The following is a 20,390-nucleotide window of genomic DNA, read 5'->3' as shown; positions in this document are numbered from 1 at the left end:
TTCATGCTGTGAATCTGCAGGGGAGAGAGTTGGTGCCATCCTCTTGCCCACCACCCTTTGGCTTTGTCCTGAATTTTTGTGAATCCCCTTCTAGAGCACCTGAGGGTTTGCATATCCAAAAAAAGCCTGGCTGGCAATAAGACACCTGAAAGGTAGAAACTGTACTGCTGTGCCAGGTTGTGACCCTGCTGCTGGGACCCAGGCAGCAGCTGAACTGAAGAGGAGGCAGGGAAGAGGCAGCTGGAGGGATTATCAGCTTCATAGATCTGCCCAGGACAGAATAAAATGCAGATGCTGACACAAATAATGATGAAACAGGTTTCTCAAGTGTAAAGATTGTGCAATTACACTGCACACAGCATCTTTATTATAAAACTTAAAATACGATGATATCTTGTAGGGACAGATAGAACAGAACGAAAAGCTTCATTGCATTTATCTAACAACATTTGTACACATAAAAGTGTATATATGTATATAAATGGGTATATGTGTGTGTATTTGTGTATACATACACACATATGCAAGTGTAGATATGCCTGTATATGTACATACCTCTCTATATATAATACATAGAGATATATCTATACGAATGGGTAGCCATTCACATATATAAAATCAGTCATTCCAAGTTGGAACAATAACTGTAATGTCAACCCCAGTCATCTGCTCAAGAGCAGTGACCACACTGGCACACCAGTTGCCAGTTCAAAGAGTTCAAAAATGTTCGAAAAGTCCCCTCATGGGGACGTGTGACAGCTCACACCCACTGTTTTTTCCACTCTTCAGCCTTTTTCCTGGTAACAATTTCTCCATCCATTCCTACAGCACTCATTCATTCCTGCAGGTGTTTTTCCTTGACACCCACAGCATCATTTCTAAGCTACAGCTTCAAACCCTTCCAGCCAAGAAGCTGCAGGCCCTGGTAGCAGACAGGGAATCAGGACCATACCTAGATATTAATCCACGTTGCTTTCACCAAAACACATGGACAGCACTTATTTCTTGGTTACTTATCCAGTTACTCACTCACTAAGCACTTTTGGGGCTGGAAGTGTTGTTCAGATCTGTCAACTGGGAGCCAGGCCCTGGTATGACATCTTAAACTTGGGCACCATTTCCCTCCAAAGTGCAGGTTGCCACTCCTACAGCGAGTCCTATCCCTGCTCACAAAGCCAACACACTCTGCTGAGGTGAGGGAAGGAGTGGCCAAGTGTCCAGGGTTTGGAAACATAAACGGTTCTTTTCAGTACTGGGTCTGAAGGGGGGAAGGTATGTTTCTAAGGTACCTCTCCATGCTGCTCAGGCAGTGTGGGAGTCTGCTGGTAATTTCACAAAGCAAGCAAGGCAGGATGTGCTGAGGGAAAGGGAGGATGGTGCTAACAAAAGACTCTAAATAGTGAGTACACCAAAAGCAACCATGATAAAAGCAAAATCAAGCAGCTGCTTCCACTTTTCATGTCCAAAAATGTTGTTCAAACAGTCCATGGCTGTGGATGCCCAGATGAGGATTTCTCAACTTTAGGTCACCTGTCCAGGAGGATAGTTTTGGACTTGTAGTTCTACAAGACAGTACCAACAGAAGACAACTGTGAGGACTTTGTGTGCAGAGAGGAGTGCCTGTCCAGGCTGTGCCCACTGAAAGCCCTGTAGTCTTTGCAGTTCGACAGAAAACATGCAGATTTCTTGAAAGCTTCACGGAGATGCTTCTTGAACTTCTCACCCACAAAAGCGTAGATGACTGGGTTGAGGCAGCAATGGACCAAGGAGAGTGCCTCAGTCAGCTCCATGGCTAGGTCTAGCCTTTGGCCTGTCTGGCAGTCGTTGATGATGGACATGTTCCTCAGAGAGTCCAAAAAAAGTACAATGTTGACGGGGGTCCAGGAGAGGAAGAACACAATGACAACAATAAAAACCAGTTTTATTGCTTTGTACTTGCTCTTGGTATGGCACTTCTGCAGGTATTTCAAGATGCTGTGGTAGCAGAAAATGAGGACACCAACAGGGATTAGCCACCCCAGGATGTTGACTTCAAAATTACTGAAAGTCTTCCAGGCATTGTTGCCATCAGGGTAGTGACGGAGGCACTTAATCTGGTTATTGTCATTCACTTCCTTGAAAAATATTAAGTCTGTCATTGATGCTAAAATGGCAACTGCCCAAACGGCCAGACTGGTGATAACTCCAAGGGCAGTTGTCCGAATCCCTTGAACATGGAGAGAGTGGACTATGGCCAAGTACCTGTCGATGCTCATGATGGTTATGAAGAAGACATTGCTGTAGAAACCAATGAAGTAAATTGAGCTGATGATTTTACACAGTGCATTTCCAAAAATCCACTGGCTCATGATGGAGTACTGAACCAAGAAAGGCAGGGACAATACCAAGAGGAGGTCGGAGACTGTCAGATTCAGCAGATATACGTCAGTCATGGTCTTGATTTTCATGCAGACTGTCAGAATCCAAACAACCAAAGCATTTCCCATCAAGCCTGTCACAAACAGTAGGGAGTACAGCACTGGAAATAAGGTAGATGCAAATGCTGGAACACTTTCAGGATGACAGATGATGTGTAGTTCTGAGTAGTCGAAGGCATATTCATAGGCTGCAGAGGAGTTAGGTGTTGGTGATGTGTAACTCACCTGTTCAAGGATAATGAAATTCATATGACCCAAATTGCACGTTACTTTCTTAGTAAATATACCAGGCACGAGTCAGCACACACCAGCTGCATGAGGACAAAAAACATGTGCCAGAGCTGTGGTACAGAATGCAAATGAGGAAGGAACACGAGTGACTGGCCATCCCTTGCAAGACCCAGGATGAGATCCTTGCATCCGAGGGGCAGAGGAGATCAAGGAAAATGCAGCTGTGGTGGTAGAGGTTACCAGCATCCTCCCGCTGGCTCCATGTGAGGCCATGGCCCATGGCCGAGTCCAGGTGGGGTACTGGGGCCAGAGACAGGAAGCATCCTCAAAACAGCAGCAACATGGGAATGGCCAGGAGGCCGAGAGCCCCTGATGTGGGTTTAGGGGTCCTATTTTATGTTTCCTTCTGAAAGGAAAAAGGGAGCAGGGCCCAGGGAGAAACTGACATGCTAACGCTCATCTCCTAAAAGCTTTTTTTCCAGTTAGGAGTCTGAGTGCCAGAAATGGGATGCGCCAGCAGCAGCGACATGCCCCCTTCCTGCTCACCAGCTCCCTGCAGCTCGCCCACCCCCCAGCAGCAACCACCACATCCCTGGGCAGTACCTGTGACAGCAAACAATTAAAGAAGATGGATAGCAGCATCCCAGTCAGGATGTCCTCCATAGGACACTCCTAGCACTACCTGTGCCCTCAAGGGCAGTCTTCTTCCACAAGCACAGTCTCATCAGCTAAAGGTATTTTTGCCCTGTGTTTTGGTTTCTTCCCAGGGAACAACAATCACACTGATTTCTTCTAAACCCCCATCATCTCCCCCAGTACTGGGTCGCCATAGGAAAAACTGGACCCCTAAGATGTGCTACTGTCCTCAGCTTGCAGGAGAGCAACCTGGCAGGGAGTGACTCACCAACATGTCTTCAGAGCCACCACTGCCCAGCAGGTATGTCAAATTCTGCTCCATAATCCAACACTGTGTCTGAAAGAGTGCAAAAAAACTGTGTTTATATCATGTATTTTTAAGAAGCAGGCGTACCTTTGCATATATAGGCCGGCAATATTTACCTCAGCTTATGCTGCAATGCCAAGTCACAGGCAAGGTCCTCACTGTGGCAGTGCACAGTCCTAAAACAGCTTTTCCTCTGTATGACCTGTACTACATTAAAGATGCGTGAAACCCCAAGCCAGTGAGTTCAGCCTCTGCACTTAACACCTACAGAACGGAAATGTCAGCCTTATCTTCTATATGATCAGAAGGTTTTCATTTTTAGCACTTACATTCTTCAGTGGAAGAGATCTGCAACTTCCTCCACGTCTTTGAAGTGTTCCTGTCTCCTACCTCTCCCACCTCCATGCCCTGTCCCACGTGTTGTCCCTGCTCTGCACTTCCTGTGTCTAGGAGAGAGAAAGTAGTGCTGTCTCTGCTCTGCTCCAAGGACTTCTGGTGAAGATGGCTGAGGGGAATGGTCCAATGCTGCTAATAGCCAGCAATGGCAAAGGGCACCATGTTTGCTTTAACATTTCATTTTCCTTGGAAGGCACCTTCCCCCCACACCCACCCAGCACAGACAGGAATACCTAAGGGAAGTTATCATAGAATCATAGCCATTTAGGTTGGAAAAGGCGTTTAAGATCATTGAGTCCAACTGTGATCCTAACACTGCCAAGTACATTTGAACTTTTCTTCCCAGACTGCTCACACTGCAGGATGCTCTCACAGACTAACACTGAAATAAAGCCCTGAATAGCACTGAATTCCCACCAATTCTGCCACATACCTACTGTGACTTCATCCAGACCTAACACAGCTTCCATCCCACAGCTGTCTCCGATCTTCCCCACAACACAAGATACACAGGAAAGAGCAGCACTACTGAGCAACAGGCAACATTTGAAGTGTGTGTTACCTCCTTAAATACTGCTGCTCCTCACTAGAGCTTGGTGCCATTACTGAAGTTCAGGCAAGTCACATCGCCTTTTTGTTCGTTTTTGAGCAAACAGCACCTCACTGGGCATCAGTCCGTAGATGTGCTGCTGGAGATCCCAATGTGGAATGGTCTGTTGTCTTTCTCAAACCCTTTGGATGTCCACCTTCACACATCATCGCTCCAAAGGCAGAGGGACATATATCTGTGAACCAAGAAAATCTGCAACTACTGCATGTGTGGCAGTGGATGACTTTCCTTGGCTGCAGTGGGCAGTGTGACATTAGGTCAAAGTTTTATGTGTGAGTCAAGCCATGACAGCCAAGCTCTGCTGGGTATTAACTCTTACAATACCTGAAACTAGGAATTAAAAGCAGAAACAAACTCTTTTGTCACAGGCAGTGTTACTGGCAGTTGCTGGTAGTGTTGAAGTGGGATCTCCCCTGCCCTTATGCAGGTTTTAAATGCACTCACAACTCTGTTAAAGTGGCAAAGAATACAACCAGGAATTATTCAATGTGGAAAAAGATGTGTCTACCAAATGGGAATTTGGCAGTTCTGTGCCTCTAATCTCTCATCTCCTAAATAGAAATGACAGGCTGTCAGAGCAAAATAACATTCCTCCAGGACAGCGACACGATGGGACGCGGCTCCCTCTGCTGGGCATTCCTGCAGAAGGGCGGCAGATCCCTGCAGAGATGTGTGTGATCAGAGGTGCTGTTTCACCTCCTCATTCATCACGAGGCTTATTTAAGGGAGAAAACGCTTCCACAGCAAGATAAGGGCCTGGAGACTGGTGTTGCTGACAGGGTTTCATGCTGGATGAGCTCTTTCTTGGGATGCATGCCATTTGGCCAATATCACTGCAGTCCATATTTTGCTTCAGAAAACAAGAAAAGAGTCTATTATTGCTCTACCCAAAGGCACGGAGGGAGAGGATCCAGCTACACCACCCGCAGCTCCATACAGAAATATTTCAAATGCACCACTTGAGTCTGTCAGCCTTACTAGGGTTAAGCTTACTCCTCTAAACAACCTACTTATCCAGTCCCATCCAGTACAACCAGAAACACGCCAAAAGAAACAGCCAAGGGGGCTTTTTCAAAATGACATATATATCCCAGACAGCTTCCTTATATAATCAATTGTATAACAGATGATGATGCATTAGGTGTACATGGCAAGGTTTTGGTAGCAAGGGGACTGCAGGGCTGTCTTATGTGAGAAGATGCCAGAATCTGCCCCTGTTGGTGGTGGTAGCCAGTTCCAGCTGACTCCTAGATGGCCCTGCCACTGGCCAAAGCTGAGCCCATTGGTAGTGCCTCTGTGATTCAGAAACACTGCGCAACAACAGCTGTGAGAGAGTGAGAATATGTGAGAGAAACGCCCTGCACAGTCAGTGCAGGATGGAGGGGAAGGAGGGGCTCCAGGCAATGGAGCAGAGATCCCTGTGCCATCTGTGACGATGCGTGCTGTCCCTGTGTTGGTCCACAGTGGAGCAAGATGTGAGGCAGGGAAAAAAGCACCAGCAGGGAAGGGGACGAGCTGATCCTCTTTTCCATGAGCTAGCAGGCAAAGTCAGTTAATGAAATAAAAGGCAGTCACTCACATGAGGAGCGAACCGTGTAACAAGAGAGGACTTACCAAAGGGAAGAGGGAGTCTGTAATGAAGTGCTTTTGCTAGCCTGTGTGTTACATTTTCCCAGAGAAGAAAATTCTCTCTTTCTTCAGGGACTGCCACAAGGCAAAGCAAGCACAGGAGAGGAAGTGGTTTGTGCATAATGGCTACTGCTGCACACAGGGTTTTCCTTCTAGGAACAGCTGGAGCATGACGTTCTGGACGTGTCATTCCTTACGTGGCCAGGGCATGGCAAGTAGGCAAATTCTTAGAAAAGCAGCTTGCCAAAACCATCGCATGCTCCTCCCAGGTCCTCCGGCCGGTTTTGTTGTCGATAAGCAGTGTCTGGCTCTGCAGGCACAGTGAAGCCACAGTCTCAGGGCTGGCACAGGTCTAATACTGAAACGCTTCATTTTGGCGCCTCCCGTCTTCAATGCTCTGGAAAGCCAGCCTTCCTCTGCTCTGGGCCCAGGATGTGGATGAGCAAGTGGAAACACTAGCGATGGCGGTAAGGAGGTGTCAGTGAGCATCTCAAGTTTCTGAACAGCACGGTGTCCATAAGAAGCTGGTTTTGTGGGGAAGTGGGAGGTGTGAACTGAGGGAAGACATGAAAGCTGTCAGTTATGAACCGAGCCTTCCCACTGCTCATGTCTGACAGAGAGCACTGGGGCTCAGTTGCTGGATACAGCATAAAGCACAGGAATATAGAGTACAGTTGCTGGAAATGAGTACAATTCTGGCGCCCCCAACTTCAGGACACGGAACTGTTGGGGCAAGTTCAGATGAGGCCACAAAGTTGATCAGAGGACTGGAGCACCTGCCCTATGAAGACAGGCTGAGAGCATTGGGGTTCTTCAGCCTGGAGAAGAGAAGGTTGTGGGGACATCTCATAGCAGCCTTCCAGTATCTGGAGGGGGCGTACAGGGAAGCCGGAGAGGGACTCTTCATCACGAACTGCACTGATAGGACAGGGAGTAATAGGCATAAATTGAAAGAGAGGAAATTTAGGTTAGATATTAGGAAGATTTTTTTTTCTGCGAGGGTGGTGAGACACTGGAACAGGCTGTCCAGTGAAGCTGTGGATGCCCCATCCGTGGCAGTGTTCAGAGCTACACTGGGTGGAGCCTTGAGCAATGTGGTCTAGCGAGAGGTGACCCTGCCCGTAGGAGCGGGGTTGGACCTAGTTGAACGTTAAAGGTCCATTTCAACGCCTTAACATTCTACGATTCCACGTAGAACGGCGAAAAGCCGTGGCAAACACGCGATGCGGGGGCAGAGGCGGCTGGAGGGGAGCCGGCTGGGGGCGGGCGGCCGCCGCTCGCCCCGGCACCGCGCCGGGCTGCCGCGGCACAGCAAGGCCGCGGCGGGCAAAGGGTTACGAGCGGCCGCATGCGCCGGGCGGGGCGGGCGGTGCTCCGGAGCGGGGCCGGCTCGGGGCTGGGCCTCGCCGCCGCCCGCCGCGCTCTGGGGCTGCGGGGGCGCTGGGATGCCGGGCCGAGAGGCGGAGGTACGGCCGCGCCGCACCGGGCCGCTGCGCCGGGCCCTCCTCGCTCGCTCTGCCGAGGGGAGCCCGGGGGCAGCGCCCCGGTGGGAGGCGAGGGGGACTCGCTGCGCCTCTTACACTGCTGCGTCGTGTTCCGCGGCCTCGGGGCAGCGGGGGAGACGGGGGGGACGACGGTGGGTCCGGGCGGAGCTCGGGGGGACCATTGCTGGCTTGGAGTGTGTCCCGCAGGCTTCTAATCTGTCTGTGCTTTCTAATCTGTCGTGATTCTGCTGCGCCGAGGGGCACAGAAACTTGTTCTCCGTTAGCAAACACCGTTATCTGTTTGTAATAATAAAGATAAACCTCTCGAAACACCAAAAAGTCTGCCATGGGCTTTGTGCCTCCTGCCTTATTATTTCCGGAGAAGTGCCCGGCGGCGGCAGCCGCTGTGAATAGGAAAGGCAGCCTCAGCTGAGCAGGCCGTGCCGTGCTGTGGGTGCGCTTGGGCCGGTTTGGGTCGGGGCAGCTTTCCCTGGCAGTGCCCGTGGCAGTGGGGAGACCTTCGTGTGCAGGGTGGGAGGTGCTGCCAGCAGAGGTGAATGGGACTGGGGAAAAGGTACAGGTAGGTGATGGGAAGGGGCTACCTATTGCCTTTGCCATCGCAAAGGGTAACCAAATGGCTGCTAGTACATTTGATGTTCAGAAAACTGTTTCCAACCACCAAATTTCAAGGAGATTCTGGAACAATCTCCCAGAAAAAGCGGAGGGACCAAAAACCACAAATAAAACTTGATCAGTCTCAGAGAAGGTCTGGAAAAGCTTCCTGTGCTCTAAGCAGCTGTCCTTAGCATCTGGGGTCAGCTCACCTCCGTTTCCTATAGCATGATATATCAGCTGAAATATTTCCTCTTGTGCCATTCTTAATTAAATGGCCATTTAAAGTCCTATTCTTCCTCTTCCAGATGCATCCAGTTCTAAAGGCCTTTGTGTGCGGCTCCATCAGTGGCATTTGTTCCACGCTCCTCTTCCAACCCCTTGACCTGCTGAAAACACGCCTGCAAACTCTGCAGCCTGCTGTGAATGGGTGAGAGGGCAGGGATGTGTGTGTGGGGGGGGCCTGGAGGTGCTCTACCATTTGGGCTTCTGCCTTATTTGCTGGCTGGGGCTTGGAGTTCAGAGCTGTAATTTGGGAAATCAGTCTTTCTAAAAGAGGAATTATGTTTTTATATCATGGAGAAGGATTGATATTTTGCTCCAGAAAAGAGAAAATGTCTGTGGCTGTGAATGCTACTGGAATAACTTGTAACCTCAACATTTGTCCTCCTCTGGTGGACTGGTGTTTGCTGGAGTGGCTACTGTGCAGTTTCATGGGGTATCGTCTGCCTGAAAAAAATCCTGTATGGTTGTCAGATAATTTTTCATGCATGCAGCTTGGTGTATTCAACCTACAATCTGCTGCTTCTAACAAAGGGAATGAGCAACTAAAAATGTTCATGGGAGAGGGCTCTAATGTGTTACAAGTTGTGAGAAAAAGAAGGTGATGGAGGAGCGCTGGCAAGAGTGACCAAGAAAAGCAGACTGAGATGAGAAAGAGCACCTTGGAGGTGCTGGGTCAATGCACAGAGTTATGAATGAAAGGGGTGGCTGTGGAGTTCATCTGCCAAGGAGCAGAAGAAGATAATTTCTGCAGTTCCTGTCTTGTCTTTCTTTCAGGTCTGGTCGTGCTGGGATGGTAACGCTGCTCTTTAGGGTTGTTCGTACTGAGAGTATTCTGGGGCTCTGGAAAGGTGTCTCTCCAGTAAGTGGCTGTTTTAATGCTGACTTCTAAAAATAAGTAGATAAATAAACTTAGTGTTTATTGTTAATTATGTGTGCCTGAATTTAAATAGCCAATTCTTGTACAATTATGAATGAAACCACATGATTTAGATTACATCCTATTTTAAGGAGTTAATGTTGTGAATTTTACTGATTTGGTTATGGCAGTCCTAAGCAGCTGAACACTTGAATACTTTTGCAAATGTGGGGTGGCAACTGCATGAACTTCATTTTGGTTTGGAATATCTTGTTCCTAAAAAACTGCAATTGAGGAATGCATTAAATCCTGACATCATTTGAGTCATTTATCTGTCAGTGTCATAAATGATTTCTACCTTATTTTCTTTCTTCGGCATGTTAGCTTTAGTGATATTTTTGTCTTCTACAAAGCTTCCTGTCAAGTTTAACAGTCTCAGAAATGTTCTGTAGTATATTTTGTCTTATGTAAACTTTTTCTTTCTTCATCTGCTTCTGTTTCTCCTGAAGTCCTTTGCAAGATGTATTCCTGGGGTTGGGATTTACTTCAGCACTTTGTACATGATGAAGCAAAAGTTTCTTGTGGACCGTTCACCCACAGCCCTGGAGTCTGTCTTTCTGGGTGCCACCGCTCGTGCCGTTTCTGGGATTTGCATGTTGCCGGTGACTGTAGTGAAGACCCGATATGAGGTATGACTTTCCAATTAGTCCCCTGTTAATGGTGTCACACACCTTCCTTGTGATGCAAAATAAATCCTTTTGCCTGGAGAAGGTTGCTACCACTTGTATACAGACAGGGATGTAGTCCTGATTTCATCTCAGTTCACATATTCTGCAGGAAATGATATTTAGTCAAGAAGATGAGATAGGATTCGCCCTGAGATTTGTAAGTTTCAGTTGTATACAATGTTTGTGTAGCATCTTTCATATGTTACCTTCCTGAAGGATTCTTTTAAAGGCTGAGGTAGGTGAAACCCAATTTTGCATTGGGTTGTCCTCTGTGTTGCCATTGGGCATCACATTAAGTTCACACTACCATTTGTTTGGATGTTATATCCTCAGGAGGTGTGTAGGGCTCCTGGACATGTGGATAACTGACCTTTGTCTGCCCTTGCAGAGTGGAAGATTTGGCTACGGGAGTGTATATGGAGCCCTGAAGAACATCTATCAGACAGAAGGGGCTCGTGGCATGTTCAGTGGGCTCACGGCAACGCTGCTGCGGGATGCGCCCTTCTCTGGCATCTACCTGATGTTCTACACACAGACCAAAAACCTCACACCTCAGGGTGAGCATGAATGTTGGAGGCTGGAATGGAAAATGTTCCTCTTCTCAGATCTTGCTCTGCAGCTGACAGCCTGCATGCTCTGTTTACTGCCCTCCACCTCAGCAGTTAAATTAGTCTCCTGTAGGGCTTTAGGTGACACACTCACATTTGCCTGTGGAGAACTGTAGACGTGTAGCTGAGGTCAGTGCAGAAATGGAGACTGGCCCTAAATTGGTTGATTGTCCTTATGAGGACTGATGCATAAGTGGGTAAGTGAACAACTGGAGGCAGGGTGTCTTCAGCATTGCTTGCTGCTTCTGTTTGTCTTGCATACTGCTCAGTTTCCACTAAACTGGGGCTTTTCTGATATTAGGACTCACTGGGGCAACATTTGTACAATTTTTTCTTTTCTGATTTTTTGTCAAACTCATTTCCCCAGTAAGTGAGGCTTTTTAATAATGCCAACCTTTGACTAGTAGCCACTTTTACCCTTGAAAGGTTTCTCTAGCTGCATAGATTTTAACTTCTCTTAGACTCTGATGTTGATTTAATCATTCAATAGCTTTCACTTTGTCACACAGCATGAGTGTTCCTGGCCTGAATGGTGTCTGAGTGCATTCCCTTTTCTCTGTTGCAGACCAGCTGGATCCAGTGCTTGTGCCCTTGCTGAATTTTGGCTGTGGGATCTTTGCGGGAATCTTGGCCTCTCTGGCAACGCAGCCTGCTGATGTCATCAAAACACACATGCAGCTGTCACCCCAGAAGTACCACAGGACAAGCCAGGCCATTGCCTTCATCTACAAGGTGAGGTGAATCCCTTCTGACATGCACAACCACACCCTCAATTCTGGTCCCCTTGCTCAAAGCACAGCTGTGCTAGGGAAGTAGTTGTTTTTTAAAGGAGGTGAACAAGTGTCAGTGCTTCATCTGCTCTTGCAGTTGGACTATTCAGTGTCAGCATTTTCAAGATGATGAAGGGGGTTGTGCTGTGGTAGACCAAGACTATAATGTGCAGTGTGAAATGCTGGTTTCAGGTCCAAATCTGCTACAAAATAATTGTTTGCTCTTTAGACATCAGAAGAGAAATAAATGTCCAGGTCTTTATCCCAGAAACGGGATGGAGAAGAACTCAAAGCCCACCTTTTCCTTCTTGGTGTCAGAAGGACAGACCTTGGCAGGTTCACTTTTTTTCCTTATTGAACTCTATTCCTAAGCAGGAATCTGTTTGTTTGTGTATGCATTTTAATGTATCTTTTTTTTTTCTCAAATCAGAATGTTTTTTTACTTCAGTACTTAGAAATCTCAGTTTTTACAGAATTGCTAAGAGACTTTTGTAAATATGAAGCTCAAAGACTAGTCATTTTCCTGAAGTGTCTGGAAAAGATTACACCTTTGTCTTATCTTTGTTGGACTTGAGTGTGGCTTTCCTCACCTATTGTGTCCATCCTGGCCTTCGTTTTTCCACTCACTGCTCTTCCTGCTTTCTTGGGTAGCCCTGCAATCGTGCAGTGCTACAGATTCTTCCTGAACACTAAATGCTATTTAAGCCCAGGTCTTTCAGAGACTGAGGTGGGTCTGTACATCCTGTGCTCTTCCATGTAATAAACAAAGAGAAATTAAAACCTTATAGGCAGATTGATGAATTGCTGTTTATCTCCTGATGCAGGACTTCGGGCTGGTTGGCTTTTTCCGAGGCGGTGTGCCCCGAGCCCTCAGGCGCACTCTGATGGCAGCGATGGCATGGACGGTGTATGAACAGATGATGGAAAAAATGGGCTTGAAGTCCTGACTGAGCTGCACGAGAAAGGACCAGCTTCACTCCTTCTCCCGCTTGCTGTGATCAGCTGGCACTGGGAAGTTCCCAGTTCCACAGAGGAATAAGCCTTGCTCAGCCAGGAGGAAGAAAGCCCTTCTGAGACAGGGGATTAGGCCTTTTGGCAAGTGGAGGAAAGGAAGGATCGGATCTTTGCGTTATTCGATCCATGCATTCCAGAAGGACTGCACTTGCAGACTGCCATGGGAAATGGCAGGGTTTTCACAGCCTGGTAACTATGCTGAGAAGCCCCTTTTAAAAATAACTCTGTGCTCACCACTTTTATGCAATGAAACAGTGCTAGAGGAGAAGTGTTTGAGGAAAAAACAGTGATGGCACAACCTGCCAGCCTGTTCCTTGCTGGTGTGGCCAGAAAGGCCACAGTGACCACCATCTGATATAGATCCTCCTTCCCCATATGCTTTGTTCTCACAGGGGAGCACTCCAGGCCCTGGTGGGAGACTGGATGTGTCTTGTAGTGCTTATATTGCCAGAGTGGATGAAAGAGGAGTGAAGTGCAGAAGAAAAACTAGAAACATGGTTTCTGCCATCACTTTTGTACCGTGTGTGATTGCAGAGAGAGTAACTAAAACGTCCTTGCTGTGTTATGTGTTATTTGATTGAGCATCTTAGCACTCTTGAAATGTCTTTCTGCCTCTACAGGAGGGTTCGTGCAGGAATTAAGAAGCATAAGGCACTTTAAAATTGATTGCTACCAAAGTTCTCCTTGTTCTCTGAAAAAAAAATTGCTGCTGGTCATACTATAGCAGGAACACTCAAGTGGGTTTTGTTAGGTTTTTTTTAATGCAGTTGTCATAGAGACTTATTTCCCTCCTATTCCTTATTTATTAATCCCTGATCAACACCCTCAGTGTGAACTGGTCCTTAGATGTAGCTTTTAGGGCCATGGCTCATAATGGATAAATGTATAATGGAAACAGGTATAGATACTGGCACTTCAGATTTCTCTTAAAACAGCTGCTGATTGCATGTGGAGTATGTTTTGGTGTGGAAAGAAAAGGTTGTTATTTCTGTAAGCTTTCTCCAAAGTTTGAGCACTATGGGTGCTTGGTGGGGAACTTTAATTTTCTTACAGACCCTTCACATTTTCCTGGCTGATGCTTTTCTCTTATCAGGTAGTCCATGTTCGAGTATCCCTGAGTTTAGGCTTAGAGATAGATACACACTTTTCATCCTCTGTGCCTTCTTACTCTTTCCTACTGTGTTACACAGGCCTCACAGTATGTGCTAGGTACAGCCTGCTCCCCTCTTCACTTGTGCCTCTGTGGTGGGTTGGGTCCCTTGCATCTCTGTTAGCATAGCCATGAAGCTGGTGTGGAAGTGTGCATCCTGTTCTGTAGTGTGCCCTGCAGAAATCTTAGCTTTGGCTTTTATTTTCTTAAATATCTAGGGATATTGAAATTCACTTTAGAACCAGAGCACTTGTCTCTAAATATGAAGACATGATACTGTAGCTGTATGAACAAACAGTGCTACCTACCTGTTGTTCATAAATTTTAGAGTGTATTTCGGACAATCACTGCCTGCCCTGGCAACTTCCCAAGCATAAGAGTAGAGGGGATGTGGGTTGTTAAGGTGTTCTCTACCAGATTTCAACTCCAAGAAGGCTTGATGACTGATGTAAAAGTTGAGTGAAGTGTAAGAGGACAGGCTGGAGGCTAGGAAAGTGCTCCCTGTTTTCAGACTCAGCCCGTCTGTGAGGGGAGGCTGGTGCTCTGCAGTGCAGGAGTCTCCAGGAATGGTGGTAGAGGGTTCCATGTGCACATGTGTTAGCGGTAGAGCACTGCATCAAATCAGGCATGTGGCACATTATTTGCTAAATCCTAAATGTGAGTACCTGTTCCTTCCTTTTGCTGTTCCTTCTACCCTTAGTGACCTGAACTTGTGAGAGTGCATGAAACCGTGGTAACTGCACATCCTGCTTGTTTGTTATCCCGAGCACTACTGGCACGGAGAGCGGGAGAACCAAGTCTAGGATTGCTGACCTGGTGGAATAAGGTGGCAGTTAGATGAGTTACCTCATTTGTCCTTTATTCCCCTATGCATGGGATCAAACCAACATTGTGGTGGGAGCCTGAATTTATTTGGGGCTTTCTAAATCTGGCATGTGACTTGGATGTCTTGATCGTCCTGGGCTGTGGTCGTGAAGGGCAGTGTGTGGAGTCACCTGCAAAGTGCTTTACATGTATTTTGTTCCTGTTTTAGCAATGGCAAAGCAATGTGCAACCTGTGCAAACAGAAGCTCTTAAAAATGAGGCAGGCAAGTAAAGAATGACAGCTAATCTGGAATTAAGTAAGGTCCTCATCAGAAACCTGAAATTCAGGAACACTTTGGTGGCTTTTATGTCCCTGTACTCCTGCCTGGTCAAGTAACAAAGGAAGAAGTAGAGAATTTATTCCCCTGTGCTAATGTTTAAAAGCCTACTGTGGGTTGTTTGTTTGTTTGTTTTAAATCTGCAATCAGGCCTAAAGCAGTGTTAGCTTTTTCTTTGGGAAAGTTGTTCCGTTCTGCTTTGGTTCTTTGTTATTGGACTAGAGTGAAAAACTATATGGTTTTTGGCTTGTGGATTAATCTGGGCTCCTCTGAGTTTAAGATATCGAAAATCTAAACTGCACTGTGTTTCATCTACCGTTGGTGCTGCAAATCCAGAAGCTTATCTACCTGTGAGTTATGAATGGGGAGAATGAATTCTGTGGTGCAAACTTGTTTTTCTTTGTTATGTCTTTTGTCCAGTGTCATACATGGGGGAAGGGAAAGCCTGAAGTTCTGCTTCACTCTGTTCTGAAAGCTTTATCACATAGTCAGGCACAAGACTGTTTCTCAGCTCTGATCCTTACAGTCCTTCACCTTTTCCCCTCTTCAAAAACATTCTGTTTCTGAATTAATTTATTGAAGTTACTCCTTGATAGCTATAGAAAGTCAAGACAGTCAAGTGTGTGGACTTGAAGTTTAGATGTATTCTCCTTGAGTTTTAATGCTTCTGCTTAACAACAAATGGTCACTGTACAGCCTAAAGGTAAAGTCAATCAAATAAAAGATCTGGACAGAGATGCTTAATCACCTACCTCCATCATGCCAGCAATTCAACACTAACAATCTTGTCAGATAATAATTTCAAAAGCCATCTTAGGTTGGATTCCAGGGACAGTGGTGTGATCCCTCTGTGCACTTCAGAATCACAGCTGGATCCCTCTTGGACTGATCTCTGTTGCTGGCAATGCACTGTTGGGGAATGTGCATGGTCTCTGCTTGCCCCTGCAGCTGTGGCTAAGAACACAGCTGGCTGGCACGTTGAGGCAGGCAGTATTTAAGTGAGTTGTAAGGACACAAGAGAAACAGTCTGATTATTCATGCTTTAGAAACTTCATGTTTCCATTCTTCCTGTGTGATGATTTGTTTGGGGTTTTTTTTCCTCACAGTTTTAAAGAGAACTGGAGCTTCGGAACATTGCATAGCTTTGAGTATTGTGAGTGCTTATGTGTCTATATAAAATATTTATGTGAGAAGATGTATTATATGTTTCTATTAAAAACTGGTTGCAAAACGAAGGATGTAATCTCTTCAGTGTTTCTTTAAAAGAAAACAAACAAGCCCCAAACCAATCAAATGCATGAGGGATTGGATGGGATAGAGGCTTAAGAAGGCAAAAGGAGTTTCCCAAGAGGACAGGACTGTTGCATGTATTCAGAGTCCAAAAAAGGCAAGGAATATTCTCTTCTTCTGTGGTGTTTAATATGCATAGGTTATGCTAGTAAAACCTAAATCAACTTAGCTTAAATGGAAAAAACACACAGCAATGGGGAATGTTATGTTTTGTACAGCTTCTGCTGCCTGCCTGCTGTGTGTAAAGACAGATGGAAGTTGAATCCCTGTACTAGCTGGTGAAATACCTGCCTTCAGGACGGTGGGGTTTTAAGCTCTCTGCAGAGAGACTGTTTTTAGTCTCCTGCTGATCAGGTTTTTGCTACTCAGGCAATCTGATCTCAGCAGGGGACCAGAAATTGTGCCTGGGAGACAGTCTCCTGCAAGGCATAATACAAGGGGATGCTGGATTGCTGGGATCTCTTGCTGTCACAGTATGGTCCTGGGATTCAGTAGCAGGCAGGCTGTGCTAAGCAAAACATTGTTGTTGATACTGAAATGTGCATCTTCCAGATGTGAAGATCCCAAACCTCTTCTCTTTTCTTGCTTAGGCGATACATTCTCACACGGAGCAATTTTCATGGAGGGTTATCTGTGCATAACAGACCTACCAGACCATCCTGAGGTGCAGCCTTGTGCCAGCTGAACCTGAATTGCTTGTGCAGGTTCCTGATAGCAAGTTAGGCCTGGGGTAGTGCCTACTCCTGCAGACAGGGCTCCCCAGAGCTCTCCTGCTGCCCTGGAGAGCCACCTCCTGTGTAGAGGGTGCTGCTGTCTATGCTGCTGACAGCTGCCCCAGCTGTGAGAAGAGATAGCAGACAAGCTCCCTAACCTTTCTGGCTGGTAGAACGTGGGGAAAATTGAAAGTTTAAAGGCACTGTGGTTGTAAGAAAACCATTGAGATACAGATCTCCCTTTCACATTAAAAATGGGCAAACACCTTGCTTGCTTTTTAAATTTTTAATGAGTTATGTGCCGTATATAAGCACTGACACCAGAATTGAGCAGAAAAGATTCTTCATCCCACACAGACACACACACACACATATATATATATGTACTTTTGCAAACTCCATGTGCAGCTCTTGAATATGCTTTTGCCTTCTGGCTTTGGTGCTTGTTTCAAAATAGCAAGCTGATTTTCCACATTGCACTGTTTCTTAATTTGCGATTTTACCACTGTAAAATGCTTTAGGAGTTTTTATCATAATGCATTAAGGAGTTTTAGTAAAAATTACAAAATCCCAGTAAGAGGTTAAAAAGAAACCTCTGCAAGTTTTGTAACAGGTGTTAGACAATTCTAACTTTGTAGAAGTAGAAATAAGAAGGGAAGAGATTTGCCAAAGTATGTTTTCCCAAAACATGCAAGAAGTAATAACAAACCCTTGAAACACAAGCCAAAATGGAATTTACAGGGAAGCACAGTAACATTAGTGCAGTTTCACTGAAGGTTGGTTGATCTTCATAGTTCTTCTTTGCCTCCTCCAGGGGTGCCACACCATCTCTTGGGTGACACCCACTGTCATGTTTGGTGGGGAAGATACTGCCCAAACAGCTTTCTGCCTGAGCCTCTTACCCAGACACACAACTCAACCTCTTAATCACAGGAGCTGTTCTGGCAGCACAGAACCTCCTCTGCAGCTGTATGAAGAGCCCTCTCTCCCAGGACTGGGGGTCCTGGTACAGCCCCCTCCTCAGAGGCTTCTGGCAAGGGCTGCTGCTCTCTGCTGCAGCCTGGGCTGGCTCTCTGGGAGATGCTCTTTCTGGGGCTTTGTGACCACCCCAGGCACCTGCTCGAGGTTCTCAATGCACCACCCAAAGACTGGTGGTAGCTCCGTGATGCTTCTCTCTGCACCCGCGGGCCCCAAGTCTCCTTGGCACTGCAGGAGAACCAGTGGCTCAAACCCCCTTTCCCTGGGTTTGCTTGCTGCAGAGAAAGGCTGTTCCCAGGGACTGCCTGCAGCTCTGCATGTAATTGTGTAACAGATTTCAGTGTGAACTTTAGACCAGGGAAACCTTGTTTAAAACATGTGATAAGATAGATACACTTTCACCTGAGGGACATGTCCATTAGTAACTGAGTTATTTTGAACTGTCTCAGCCCACAGAGAAAAAATAAAGCAAGCTTTCAGGTAATTTAAGGAAATAATTAGAAATACTTTACTGTCAAGCTTCATCACAACTTTTCCAAGCCCTCTCATGGGCTTTGGGCCTCACGGTCAACCAGAGAGGGCCCAAAGAGTAACAATAAGAAATAAATTAAGTATTAGAGATGCCAGAGGAGTCTATAATGCTTACCAGTGGCACTCTTTTGATAACATCATATTTCCTGCAATATTCATTACCTAATTTCCAATCATTATGTTCAAATACATTTTTAATACAGTTGGGTTTCAACTGTGAAGAAGAGCTCTCCAGATTAAATCCACTGTACACAGTGCAGTAACATCACCACCACCCCTCCTCTTCCCTCCCAAGCTAATATTCACATGGCTCCCATCTCCTTAGGCTGTACATACTCCCATCAGGTCAGCTCTCACTGTCCACAGTGCACTTATCAAAGTGCCACACGTCTATAATCTCTCAGACAGTAATAGTTCATGCTCTTGCTGAGAGCTCACTAACCTGTTGCTGAGCTTCATTTTACCTACTTTGTCACCACCATGTGACAAATGTTTGAATTACTCTCTTACACTGATCTGGTAATCTTGCTAATTAACACCATCTAATGAGCATGCAGAAAAGAAGAATAGGGAGCCATTTACCAGGAGACAAAGGACATACATGAGATGTTGTTGTAACTTGCTGCTTAAGCAATCATCCCCCAGAGTAACTCAGGGCTCAGATATTGAAAAGGGGCTGCAGGAGAGTCCAGGCGCAGCACACTGCTGTGCTTATGTGAGATTAAAATAGAGGAGAGAAAACTAAAGGAGCACTGTTGTTAGAAAGATGTGAAGATGAATTATCACTTGCAGAAGGCACTGGCAATAGTGTTTGCACAGTTCAGAAATCTGTCCAGAAATGTATCCAGATCTTGATGATAGCAAGCATAGTAAAGTAAGTATCACTACTTTTCTTTTTTTCCAAGAAATTCAATTCTCAGGCCTGTGTCTGCTTCCAGAATAGGACAAGGAAGATGAGAAAGATGAAGATTCTTAAATCACATCATTTTCTGTTGTTTCTTAAAAGCAAACAACAACAAAAAACCCCAAACCAAACAACGTGCACAAAAAAAGGGGCAAGCACCACAAGAGTGTCTACTGCAGAACAAGGATGTGTAAGTTTAGTGCCAATTTCAGCTGGTTTTATTGTCATTTCTGCAAAGGACAGGGGACAGCCTTGACTTCCCAAGCTCTCCCGCGTGGTGCCAGAGCAGTGCCTCTGCAGGGAAGGGCAATGTGGGTGCAGGGAAGGATGCTACAGCTCTTTAGAAGCTTCCCCCTCACAGCAGGCAATTTAGAGGCTAGATATAATTCATCAAATAATTAATCAGCCCCCTGAGAACAGATATTTCACTTTCAGCAGGAAAATGGAATTGTAAAATGTTTAAAATAAATATTTGCTTTCTTTTTGCTTCAGGACCTCAAAACCAGCCTTGATGTTGCTTGGAGCACAAACCACAGGATGCTCTGAAGCAGCCCCAGAGTGACGGAACCACAGAATCAGTTCGCTTGGAAAAGACCAATGAGATCGTGGAGTCCAAGCCATCACCAAACACCACCCTGTCAACCGGACCGCGACACTGAGTGCATCGTCCAGTCTTTCCTTAAACACCTCCCGGGACAGCGACTCCACCACCTCTCTGGGCAGCCCATTCCAATGTCTAATCACCCCTTCTGGGAAGAAATTCCGCCTGATGTCCAACCTAAACCTCCCCTGGTGTAAGTTGAGGCTGTGTCCTCTTGTCCTGTTGCTGGTTTCCTGGGAGAAGGTGCCGACCCCCACCTGGCTACCCCCTCCTTCCAGGCAGTTGCAGAGAGCCATAAGGGCCGCCCCGAGCCTCCTCTTTCCAGGCCAAACACCCCCAGCTCCCTCAGCCGCTCCTCATAGAACTTACACTCCAGACCCTTCACCAGCTCTGTTGCCCTCCTCTGTATTCGTAATCCCGCAAATCCTACAATTCCCACAAATGTCTTTCCGAACCCGTGTCGACAAGCGGCAGGCACACCGAGCTGGCGCTCGGCGC

General features: G+C 46.4%; 2 protein-coding genes across 7 annotated transcripts; one reads left to right on the top strand and one right to left on the bottom strand.

Moving 5' to 3' along the window:
• Positions 1–356: 356 nt before the first annotated feature.
• LOC116442773 (C-C chemokine receptor type 8-like) lies at positions 357–4,737 on the bottom strand. 2 transcript variants are annotated; one of them, XM_032106217.1, is made up of 3 exons: positions 4,550–4,737; positions 3,553–3,621; positions 357–2,642 (listed from the first exon to the last, which is right to left on the bottom strand). In XM_032106217.1, exons 2-3 carry the CDS (start codon positions 3,604–3,606, stop codon positions 1,563–1,565), a joined length of 1,134 nt encoding a protein of 377 aa, XP_031962108.1. In that variant the 5' UTR covers positions 3,607–3,621; positions 4,550–4,737; the 3' UTR covers positions 357–1,562. The 2 variants fall into 2 exon arrangements, with proteins under 2 accessions (XP_031962108.1, XP_031962099.1); XM_032106208.1 differs by lacking the exon at positions 4,550–4,737 and adding an exon at positions 3,708–4,129.
• A 1,831-nt stretch (positions 4,738–6,568) lies between these two features.
• SLC25A38 (solute carrier family 25 member 38) lies at positions 6,569–20,031 on the top strand. 5 transcript variants are annotated; one of them, XM_032106285.1, is made up of 7 exons: positions 6,569–6,693; positions 8,631–8,752; positions 9,382–9,466; positions 9,973–10,152; positions 10,580–10,748; positions 11,365–11,531; positions 19,784–20,031. In XM_032106285.1, exons 1-7 carry the CDS (start codon positions 6,619–6,621, stop codon positions 19,835–19,837), a joined length of 852 nt encoding a protein of 283 aa, XP_031962176.1. In that variant the 5' UTR covers positions 6,569–6,618; the 3' UTR covers positions 19,838–20,031. The 5 variants fall into 5 exon arrangements, with proteins under 5 accessions (XP_031962176.1, XP_031962158.1, XP_031962167.1 ...); XM_032106267.1 differs by lacking the exon at positions 19,784–20,031 and adding an exon at positions 12,394–16,106 and having other exon boundaries at positions 6,570–6,693; XM_032106276.1 differs by lacking the exons at positions 6,569–6,693; positions 19,784–20,031 and adding exons at positions 7,627–7,692; positions 12,394–16,106.
• The last annotated feature ends 359 nt before the right edge of the window (positions 20,032–20,390 follow it).

Source organism: Corvus moneduloides, chromosome 1 (genome assembly GCF_009650955.1).
Source record: "Corvus moneduloides isolate bCorMon1 chromosome 1, bCorMon1.pri, whole genome shotgun sequence".
Lineage (NCBI taxonomy): Eukaryota > Metazoa > Chordata > Aves > Passeriformes > Corvidae > Corvus > Corvus moneduloides.
The sequence above is the reverse complement of the archived record's forward strand: the minus strand, read 5'-3'. Positions and strand labels throughout refer to the sequence as shown.

Excerpts from the sequence above, each read along its gene's own strand:
- LOC116442773 (XM_032106217.1), bottom strand. The coding sequence starts at position 3,606 with ATGGAGCAGAATTTGACATACCTGCTGGGCAGTGGTGGCTCTGAAGAC. Across the intron at positions 2,643-3,552 it reads GTGGCTCTGAAGACATGTTG|GTGAGTTACACATCACCAAC; the intron begins GTGAGTCACTCC and ends ATCCTTGAACAG.
- SLC25A38 (XM_032106267.1), top strand. The coding sequence starts at position 6,619 with ATGCTCTGGAAAGCCAGCCTTCCTCTGCTCTGGGCCCAGGATGTGGAT. Across the intron at positions 6,694-8,630 it reads TGGAAACACTAGCGATGGCG|ATGCATCCAGTTCTAAAGGC; the intron begins GTAAGGAGGTGT and ends TTCCTCTTCCAG. Across the intron at positions 9,467-9,972 it reads TCTGGAAAGGTGTCTCTCCA|TCCTTTGCAAGATGTATTCC; the intron begins GTAAGTGGCTGT and ends TTTCTCCTGAAG.